This window comes from Adiantum capillus-veneris, chromosome 13 (genome assembly GCF_014529385.1).
Source record: "Adiantum capillus-veneris isolate H3 chromosome 13, ASM1452938v2, whole genome shotgun sequence".
In the NCBI taxonomy this organism is placed as follows: Eukaryota; Viridiplantae; Streptophyta; class Polypodiopsida; order Polypodiales; family Pteridaceae; genus Adiantum; species Adiantum capillus-veneris.
In genome coordinates, this window is record NC_140943.1 from 119,096,581 (window position 1) to 119,106,462 (window position 9,882).

General features: G+C 40.7%; 1 protein-coding gene across 3 annotated transcripts; it reads left to right on the plus strand.

Annotated features, from left to right (window-relative positions):
- Positions 1-4,269: 4,269 nt before the first annotated feature.
- LOC147444746 (uncharacterized) lies at positions 4,270-9,660 on the plus strand. 3 transcript variants are annotated; one of them, XM_086527284.1, is made up of 12 exons: positions 4,270-4,430; positions 4,769-5,028; positions 5,666-5,699; positions 6,455-6,537; positions 7,235-7,291; positions 7,449-7,556; positions 7,636-7,707; positions 7,841-7,915; positions 8,004-8,298; positions 8,532-8,638; positions 8,731-8,761; positions 8,853-9,660. In XM_086527284.1, the coding sequence occupies exons 2-12, from the start codon at positions 4,801-4,803 to the stop codon at positions 9,302-9,304; spliced, it is 1,542 nt and encodes a 513-aa protein (XP_086383410.1). In that variant the 5' UTR covers positions 4,270-4,430; positions 4,769-4,800; the 3' UTR covers positions 9,305-9,660. The 3 variants fall into 3 exon arrangements, with proteins under 3 accessions (XP_086383410.1, XP_086383409.1, XP_086383408.1); XM_086527283.1 differs by having other exon boundaries at positions 4,271-4,430; positions 4,766-5,028; positions 7,838-7,915; XM_086527282.1 differs by having other exon boundaries at positions 4,271-4,430; positions 7,838-7,915.
- Positions 9,661-9,882: the final 222 nt, after the last annotated feature.

A 9,882-nucleotide genomic window follows, 5' to 3' on the forward strand; every position in this document is an offset into this window, starting at 1 on the left:
GAGCAGCCTGCATTTAAATCCCATAGACTACTCTGTATGGTCTACAAAACTCCACTATGCATCATGCTAGTGTTAATCATCGTACGACTGACAATCCCTTCAACAAATGCTCCCACTACAGTTGTTAGGTCGAGCCTCGACACTAGTAGGTCGTACATGAGAAGTCCAAACACTGAAGAAATCTACGCAAACCTGGTTGTAGTCGCCCTCCCTGTGCTATCTGCATGTACTGCATCATCAAGACTACTCATCACGTATGGATGTGTCAATGTCGATACTAGAGTGGCTACATCCCTCTCACCTATATGCAAAATTGTATATCCTGGCACCAACTCATCGGCCTCTAGCATGAGCATATCAAAGAACTCCATGTCTATCATCTCTTATTGTGTCTCTAGAGAGCAGACCCGTTCTACCCTGCCTACACAGACTTTGACAACACCTGCTGTGTCTCACTAGAGCACTGCCTCTCTACCTCTATCTTTATAGAGTCTACTGGAACATCCTGCACAACTAAATGATTTGTCTTGTGAGCATATTGGAGCTCACTCGCGAAGGAGACATGCCTCGTCTCTCGCTAAAAGCATGCCAGCAACAAAATCAAGACCATGTCGTCTCGAAACTCATACACATGCATAGGATATACCAAGCCGCTATGGGCTCTTCTGACAATCACTAATGAACCGCAATGCATATGGAAAGACTGCTCTCTAAGCAGTATCTGACACCCACAATCTGCTAATTGTCTCATTGAGATCAAGCTCTATCTTAGCTAAGGAACATTCCTTGTATGGTCATCAATGAAACTCATATAGTATCCACATCCACCCATAGATGCAGTCTTTGTTGGACCCCATACATCTGTATGCACTAAATCCAATGCATTCCTGTTTCACATGCTTATCACGAGGAAAGGATGCTTTTGCCTGCTTTCCAAATTGACAAGCCTCACAAACTTTCTACACTTCAACAACTCTAAATGTGGGTAAACCCGTAACCATCTCTTTAGTTTGCATCATTTTCAGCCTCTGCAAATTTACATGACCAATACGCTTGTGCCAAATCTCAATATCTGGAACAACACATGAACCTCGTGCAAACATGGCAGCATTCACCTCGAGCACATTTACATCCAAAGTAAACATTTTTCCCACTTTCTTTCCTTACGCAACTAGCCTTCCATTCTTCTTATGCTCTTCGACAAAGAGACCATCGAAGTTAAACTTGGCCTGCAAACCCTGCTCAACCATTTGTCCAATAGAAACCAAGTTCTTTGTAACTTTGGGTAAATACAATGCATCAGCCAAGAACTTTACTTTACCATCTCTCATAGACAATGGCACATTTCTTGTGTGCATAATGGGATGTGCAATATCATCCCTAGTTTCTACATAACCAAGACTTGTAAAATGTGCATTTCCTTGAACTGCCCACCATGACTAGTCATGTGATTCGATGCACCAAAATCCACATACCAAAAATTATCAATGGAGTTTTCCACTGAGTATGTCTTCCACAACCCTAACATACTACATTTATGTGTTGACCTGCATTATTGCGCTATGCATTTTCACGACCTCTTGGAATTCCCTTGCCTTAAAAATACTGTGTAGAACCCTAAAATGTACAATCTCCAAAAAGAATCACCTCAATAGGAGATCGTTCTGATGATGGCTCCCGGGAATATCAAGGCCACTTTCTAGGCGGCTCTTGCTTGCTTCTCCAGCTCCTCAGGCACAACGAAGCTACGATACCATGGAAAGAGATAGAGAAGGAGAGAGCTTGAGCTCTTGCAAACACACACACACACATGCACACACACACACAAATGGAGGCAAAAGATTGTACTTTTTCTTCTTCACTAACTCAAGATAAGAGGTCTACAAAACATAAGAGAAAATACAACATAAAAGGGACCTAGTACACTTTTTCTTCTTCACTAAGTCAAGATAAGAGGTCTACAAAACATAAGAGAAAATACAACATAAAAAGGGACCTAGTACAATGGTCTAATGTAAATCGCTAGTGAGTGAGGTGAATAGATAAGTGTGCCATCACTCTGATAGGTAGACAAACTCGGTGTAGTATAGCTGTCATATCAGTGGCGAAGATATGTGTATCCACAAAGGCTCGCCAATGATGATGACTGTCAGTGGTAGTCATCCAGGAGTCGTACATATTGAGCTTGACATCTCAACAATTGAAAAAATAGAGCTACAGTGCCCTTGAGAACTACAGGTCTTCTTGGCATTCTGAAATTTAACGGGGGAGCCATCCATAACGGCTGAGCTCCAGTAGTGTTTTTGGGATGCTTTGGGAAGAGGGTCTCCATTGATAGGATCTCCGACTTCTCTTGGATATTTTTTTCCCTTGCATGGGGCTCGAGGGATCTTTATGTACGAACACCAACTAAAGGCTATGTATAGTGCATTGTCCATTGCCCAATTAGCAGGCTACGCTATTCTCAAGAAAGCTATTGATTTGTTTGGGTCGCTATTGTGAAGTCAAAAGCAAATGCATGAATTCTCTAGAGGAAAAAGGCAAAGGCAAGCTTAACAAGGATGAAGAAACCAATAATCAGTTAGCTGCCTTAGTACCCATGAGGTTCGACAATCATTGCTATAAATGTGACTTGATGCTTTGTTTGGCTCGGGAGTTTGAAGCCAATGACGAAAGCGGCAACTCACAAAAAGACAAAGGCAAAGGCAAGCTAGAGACAGATAATGGCGATAAAAATTTGACAGAGGAGATCAATATGGCACACGTGGTGGTGACCACAATGGCCAGAATGTCAGATTTCTAGTCAAGAAGTAGTTGCAGCCACTAGCTTCAACCAGGGAGAGACTTGTGAGTGGCAGAGAAACAATGCTCCCAATAAATAATTTGTACCCTTGCATTGGAGTTCAAGTTACTGGTGTTTGAATCCGTGTGTCCAAGTTTAAGGCACATGCATCTGGCAAGGAACTAATAAGACGTAACTAAAACACTACAATTGAGTGCACCAATCCATTGTTGTTGGCCGGATTATGGTTAGGATTTGTTCCAAAGTTCATTATCTTGAAGTATTTTGGACGTGACGTGTTCAAAGTTCACAATTAGGCATTCTTACACATAGTGTGGTATACAATTCAATTTTCTAAAAGGCAATAGATGCTCAAGATGGCACTCTTATAAGGAACAAAGTGTTAGGGGCATCTCCATGAACTTGGAATTAATTCTAAGCCTTTCCTACTAACAATCGATGGCTTTGGTAGCAAGGAACCCTTCACTCTTTAGTACTTCAGGTTTTTATTCACGGTCTTCACTAGCTGCAGTAATGTGCCCTACATCAGTCTGTGACTTTGTTCACAATCCCTTGAGCATCATCCTTGTCCAAGGTAGAACTCTGCAAGAATTTATCAATGCATTTCTTCCTAGCCTTCTTGAACCTTCTTGAACATGAATGGAAGCGAAGAAACAATGTAAATAAAACAATAGAGAGAAAAAAACTTTATAATTACTAAGTTGATATAATGTGACGGTGTTGTCAACCCATGTATTCTCAAGGTAGAGTATAGATAAACAACTCAAGCTAATAACACATACAAGTAGTAGGGACTGTTTTCAACCATATGGTAATCACCTGCCATATGGCTTGCACACTTTCCATAACAAGCCATCAATCTTGTATATTGTAAGTGGGCAGCCAATAAGAGCAAGCTAGATGACTTGTTCATTGCATTTACTTCTCACAAAGTCATAACAATTGCGATGAGCTCCCCATAAAACCAATTAGTGTAACATGGTAATGAAAGGAAGATGATCAACCATACCCCACTGTCACTTGGCTTTCATTCTCTAGGGACACACTAGCCACATATGAGGAAACACCATACAACCACACATAGAAGCACTCTAGAGCACGACAAGAGGTAATCACCAATCCCAATGCTAAGGTGGGGGACTTGATGCTTTGCATCTCCCTTGGATAGAGCAATTGCTCAATGTTAATCCCCTCTCATCCAATCTAGTCCACCATGAGGCCAAGATTTGAACTTGCTTGTTTTCAACTATTTTTCACATTTAGAACCCATAGCATATTCTTTGAGGCTCTTTGCACTGCGTTCCGGGAGCATTACCTTGTCTTGAGTAAGAAACAAGCAATCCCCCGAATCTAACTTTAGATGTGACTTTTCCTCTTGAATGGAGTAGGATATCTTTAATTAATCATAGCTCATGGCATATAGACATCCATGTAGAAGAAAAACCACAGCAGTATGACTGGTTTTTGGAGGACTTTTCAAGTTTTGGGGTTTCAAAATAGGAGGGACTTGCTTCTGGCATGGCAGAAGGGGTTTCAAAAATTTCCCGCAATTTTGCTCGTCCCTTGTCGTTCCTCTGCTCCAGCAAGCGACCGCTGCAGCACAGCGAAGAATAGCAACAGTCCTTGTGTAAGTCTCCTCCTTTCCAATTGACTTAGTGCTTCTCCCCAGCTCCAATTAGGGGTTTCTCACAGATAGGGCTGCTTTACAACAATTAGGGTTTTAGCGTCCTTACGCTACGAAAACTGTGGAAGCAGTTTCTACCTTAAAACCCGTTCAAGGTGTTGAAAACTAAGTTTCTGAGCGACCCAATTTTACGGTTTAGGGTTTTCATGAAAGTTTCTGCCTGTCGTGGGTGTCGGGTATTTTGACCTTTCGGAGGCTAATTTGAGCAAATTGAGAGCCAAACTCAGCATTTCCGCTCTTAAAGTTTTGATTAAGCTTAACGCTACCTTCTTTGACAGCAGAAGGTCAAGCGCTCTTTAGGGTTGGTGGCACGATGGAAGTTGACACTGCTGAAATTCCAGCTGAAGTCAATGATAACGAAGCAGAGAACAGGGAAGCTGACCCAGATTCAGTCAAAGGTCGAGGCAAAAAAGCTGGAAAAAAAAGGAACCGAAGCGAACTGCCCTCCCCAACATCAGATAGGCCTACTCGAGAACGTAAATCCGTCGAACGCCTGATTGTTTCACCAGACAAGGAGATCAAAGAGTTTAGAATTCCCAAGGTGCTCCCTTCCTCCCTCCCTCCCTCCCTCCCTCCCTGCTTCCTTCTGCTGGCCCAAAAAGAAAAAAAATGCAAATGGCAGTTTCCAGATTTTTCTGTGCATCTTTTAAGCTCATTGTGATATCATGCATGCCATTAATTACTTGAAGACTCTAGATTAAGTCTCGTATGGTTTGGGGAAGAATTTCCAGGACATACTACTGAAATCACTGTTCTCTTTCAATGCATGCGTCTGCTGTGTGCTAGCCTATGAAAAAACAATGCAGCTGAACAGATTCAGATCAATGTTTCTAGCAACCCTAACTCAATAACTCATGTAGTGATAGTGAGATCTAGTAGAAAATGAGGCTCAAGATGACTAAAACACATTACACAGAGACTAGGAATGGCAAAAAGTGGCCATACAACGTAGCCTAATTGCTAGGTTGGATGGCAAAAAGTGGCCATGCAACCTAGTCTAATTGCTATCATCTGGTGATTACGATTACCTGGGAATTCTGTTGGCTTAGCAATTGATAATAAAGTGCTAGTCATTTGACTTTAAAGAGTGATACCAGACATTATTTATTGTGCTCTTTATCTGCATAAAATTGGTGTGTAATTTCTCATTTTGTTTCTTGATTTGTCTGTGATTTCAGGGTACTGGTACTGCTCTTAAAGACATTCCCAATAGTAAGTCTTAATTTGATTGCAACATCTTTCAAACTGTTCTGATGAGATGCCTTACATGCTGTTTCAAATTCCTTCATTTTCTGTGGAAGTGCATCAAGGGTGGTTGGCTGGAACTTATCAAAATGATTAGTAGTAGAAGCAACATAGCTCAAAGAAAACGTGTGTAGGCATTTTTTGGTAAAAAGCATTTTGAATCAGAAGACGTATGTATGTGTGGGCCTGATTCTGATTGTGCTCTTCTGTATGTATAACCTGCACACTGTGTGGAAATGTTTTGTGCTTAACATCACTGGTAAGCTTTCACATTTTGCCTCTATGTGAGAGGCTTTCTTGCAATGCGACTTTTGAACCAAGGAGGGGAACTTTTTATGTAGAAATGCTTGAAAAAAGTAGAAGTTTTTCAATAGTACGAAGGATCTTGATGGACTACATTTACGATTGCAAGCCATTAATTTGTTTTGCTGCTTTTCGCCAAACACTTTGTGATCCCTTGCTGAGTATGTTGACAGATTCATCTCTGTTAGAATTATGTTCATTGTGTAGTTACACTGAAATCACCCCCCCCCCCCCCCCCCCCCCCCCCTTCTAAACGTTAGCATTTTCTTTTCTCTGTGGCCATGAAAATCTTTTGGCTTGAATATCTAGCTTGAAGGCAGATTTTGAGATTGTCATCATTTTCGCAATCTCATTGAGAGTTACCTTGGATTTCTATGACTCATGTGCTGCTCTAAATGCTGAGTGGCCATTCTTTGCAGTTGTCTTCAAACTATCTAAACGTAGAAGCGGTGATGAGGCAGTTCAAGCACTTCACAAAGTCCTATTTGGCAAGACATCAAAGGTAGGTCCTACAACTCAACCAGAAACGATTCAAGTAACATGTCTTTGTGTTGGCCTATTACTAGAATGGGCTTCTCACTGTTGTGAGTTCTCTGGCTGAAGTTAATTGCTTTATCTTATCAAGTTTAGCAGAAGGATGTTTCAATTCATGTTGCACTCAATTTGTTGCCTTTCGAACCAGTTTGTTTACTTTCATGTAAATTTTGAAGTTATTGGCCTCTTTTGTGCTATACAGCGCCACCGTTCGATATCTCCTCAGATGAAGTCTTTACATTTTGATGATGCAAGTTTGACTTCGACAATCGAGATTGTTTGATTTTGATGACTACTGTCGTTTCTTTCCACAAATGAATGTTCTTCGTTTAATGCACCTCATGTAGAACTGGTGTCTTTATAAGTTGCTCGTTCCTGTGTCTTATGTACTTGGTCATTTTAATGTGACTGCGTCTCATGTGCTAATGTTGTGCTCATGCTAACATATGCTCAGGAGTCAAGATCTAAAAGCCTTCCATACAGTTGCCTGCAGGAACTTCTCAGGCTTGGCAAGGGCTTGAACAAAGATGCCAAAAATATTCCCATTTTTGTCAAAATGAATTGCAAAACATTGTGTCTGTCTGTAGTGCAATACTCTCTCTTTTTCTAGTCAATAGACTAATGCATGACTGAATTTGTGCTTTCCTTGTTGATTGTTTGTTCAGCATGCTGGAAAAGGAAATATATTGAAGTTTTCAGGGTTTGTTTGGAGTGGCAACGAGGTAAATGTTTTGAGTTAATGCGATTTTTTCTAATCTGACGGTTTTTTGTGCATTAAGCAGTACCGAAGGCCTTGGATGCTCTACACATAGAAATCGTTTGTCTTTTAGATCCATTCGTACATAGTTTTGAAAGTATTTTTTTAATTTTTTGGTTCAGGAGAAGGAGAAGTTGAAAATCAAAGAGAGATTAGAGAAGGTTGTGAAAGAGATCCTTTATCAAATAGGTGATCTTTTGGATCTGAACTTGTCGAAAGGATCAAAGAAGGTACTACAAAATTTGCTCAGAGCAGGCTTAAATTTTCTTACTTCAAAAGCCCAAACTAAATTATTTTTCAATTTGACAGGAAGAGGGTGTTCTTAAAGTTTTTGAGTTTTTGGAGTCTCCACACAAGACAACCAATAAACTTGTCGAGGAGGTATGTATGGACTGCTTGCAAACAGGAAATTAAACAAATTTCATTTTAGGACTTGTGCCTGTTTTAATATTCTCTTTTAGTCTAATTGGTGGCTAAATCATGTGAAAATATTTTGCGGTTCTTGCTACAGAAGGCTAAGGCAAAGAAAGGCAAAAAGGCCAAGAAGAAAGTGGTCAAAGGGGCTAAAAGGGGGCGTTCTCCTGCAAAGGTTTGTGTTCATGAATGATTGGATCATGCCGCCATTTACACAGTTCAATCACTGGAAAATTAGTATCTGGTTCTGGTTGTTGAAACAGAGCCCAAAAGGGAAGAAGTCCCCAAAGACAAAGCAAGCTAGAGTTGAAGAGGATGATGATGATGTTGCTGATTCTGAGGATGCGGCAGAAGAAATGGAGGCGGCGGAAGATGAAAAAGAAGAGCAAAGCGACGATGAGTACAATGAGAAAAAAACTAGTACAAGAAAGAGAAAGAGGAAATCCCTAGAAGAACAGTCGATGCAGGAGAGTGAAGATGAAGAAGAGAAGGCCTCACCTAAGAAAAGCAAGGCGCAAAAGGAGAAAAGGAAATCTACCCCGAAAGCAGCTAAGAAAGGTAATTGTAGTCTATAGAATCCATTGTGTCTATTAAAACTGGGGATGCCTCCAGGTGCTTCTGCTCTTTGCCTTTGAAAACTATTGCTTTGTGAGAAGCACCATATATGTGAAATGCTAACCTTTGCCAGAGATGGGTCTCTTATTAAGTAAATGACACCTTGCCTGTATGCCCTTGCTCAACTAGGCTCGTTTGAAATTACTGCATTTACTTTTGTTTTTGTCTATTATTAGAGGAAAAACCGAAATCCAAATCCAAAGCTGCGAAAGTGAAGGAACCCAGCGAAAAGGATTTGAAAGCAGCAATTTCTGAAATTCTTCAGAATGCGGATTTCAGTACGGTAAGTCGAGGTTGCATTCGACAGATAATGCTGCATATGAACTTGATACATGCTGATGAATACACATTTATTAGTCTATGAATTGCGTGCAGGTCACTTTTACAGATGTTATGAAACAGCTGGGTATATTGAAGGCCTATATGTACTAAGCAAAAGTAATTGTCCATACTTCAATAAGTTTATCTGATCTATTTATGGATTAATCCCTTTGCAGGTGACAAATTCAAAGTTGACCTTACCCACAAAAAGTCCCGTTTAAAACTTCTCATACAGGTAGAGATAGCCAGACTTGTTGGGGAGGGTGACAATGAGGATGAAGATAGTAGCGCAGAGGGGGGTGATGAGGAAAAGCTTAGCATGGAGGGGGGTGATGATGAGGAAAAGCCTAGCGATGAGCAAAAGGATCACGATGAGGATGACAGCAAAGAGGGTTCAAAAGAAGATGAGGAAGACGGTGATGGTGTTGCTCAAGATAGTGACGTTCGGGATGATGAAGATGTCAAGGGTGAGAAATCAGGTGATGAAGTTGCAGATGAAGAGATGAACAGTGAAGAAGACAAAGCAGAGGGTGCGAGGGAAGAAGAAGATAAAGAAGGTGAGGGTGCTTCGACAGACGAGGGGGCTGATAAAGAAGAAGGTGAGGGTGCCTCGACAGATGCAGCTTGAGGAAACACATCTTTCTCTTTGAAGTTTCCTGTAATCTATGTGTTTGGCAATTTGTAACAACAGGTCCAAGTTAGCTTTTAGAAAGATGCAAAGCAGCAATACTAGCTGAAAGAAGTTGTAGTTTTTACCTCAATAGGGTGTGGCCGCATGGCAAAAGCTTTATCTGTGCTTTTGTAAAGCTCTTGTTGGCCTTCAGAGAGAAACTTGTAAGCTTGCCCCTTCAATAGACAAGAATATTTGCCTCAATATGTGCAGCTAATTCCCAGCTATTACTTGTAGAGCTGTTGAGGTATATGTTTTTGATTTTAAAACGCAGGCATCTATCTTCTTTGGGAATAATTACTCGGTTTAATGGATCTCTCTCTCTCTCTCTCTCTCTCTCTCTCTCTCTCTCTCTCTGTATGTCTCATATGAGCAGTTTTGAGGGAAAATCATTTTCCCAACCACACAGGTTTTTGTATGCTTTTCTCAATAATTGAAACCTTTTGTTTAGTTTGTCAATGGTTTGGTATTTCATTTCATAGCCTTCAGATGACTTTTTATTTTATTCTAAAATAGAATGCCATTGTGAACCTTCA

Excerpts from the sequence above, each read along its gene's own strand:
- LOC147444746 (XM_086527283.1), top strand. The coding sequence starts at position 4,801 with ATGGAAGTTGACACTGCTGAAATTCCAGCTGAAGTCAATGATAACGAA. Across the intron at positions 7,708-7,837 it reads CCAATAAACTTGTCGAGGAG|AAGGCTAAGGCAAAGAAAGG; the intron begins GTATGTATGGAC and ends TTCTTGCTACAG. Across the intron at positions 8,299-8,531 it reads CCCGAAAGCAGCTAAGAAAG|AGGAAAAACCGAAATCCAAA; the intron begins GTAATTGTAGTC and ends GTCTATTATTAG.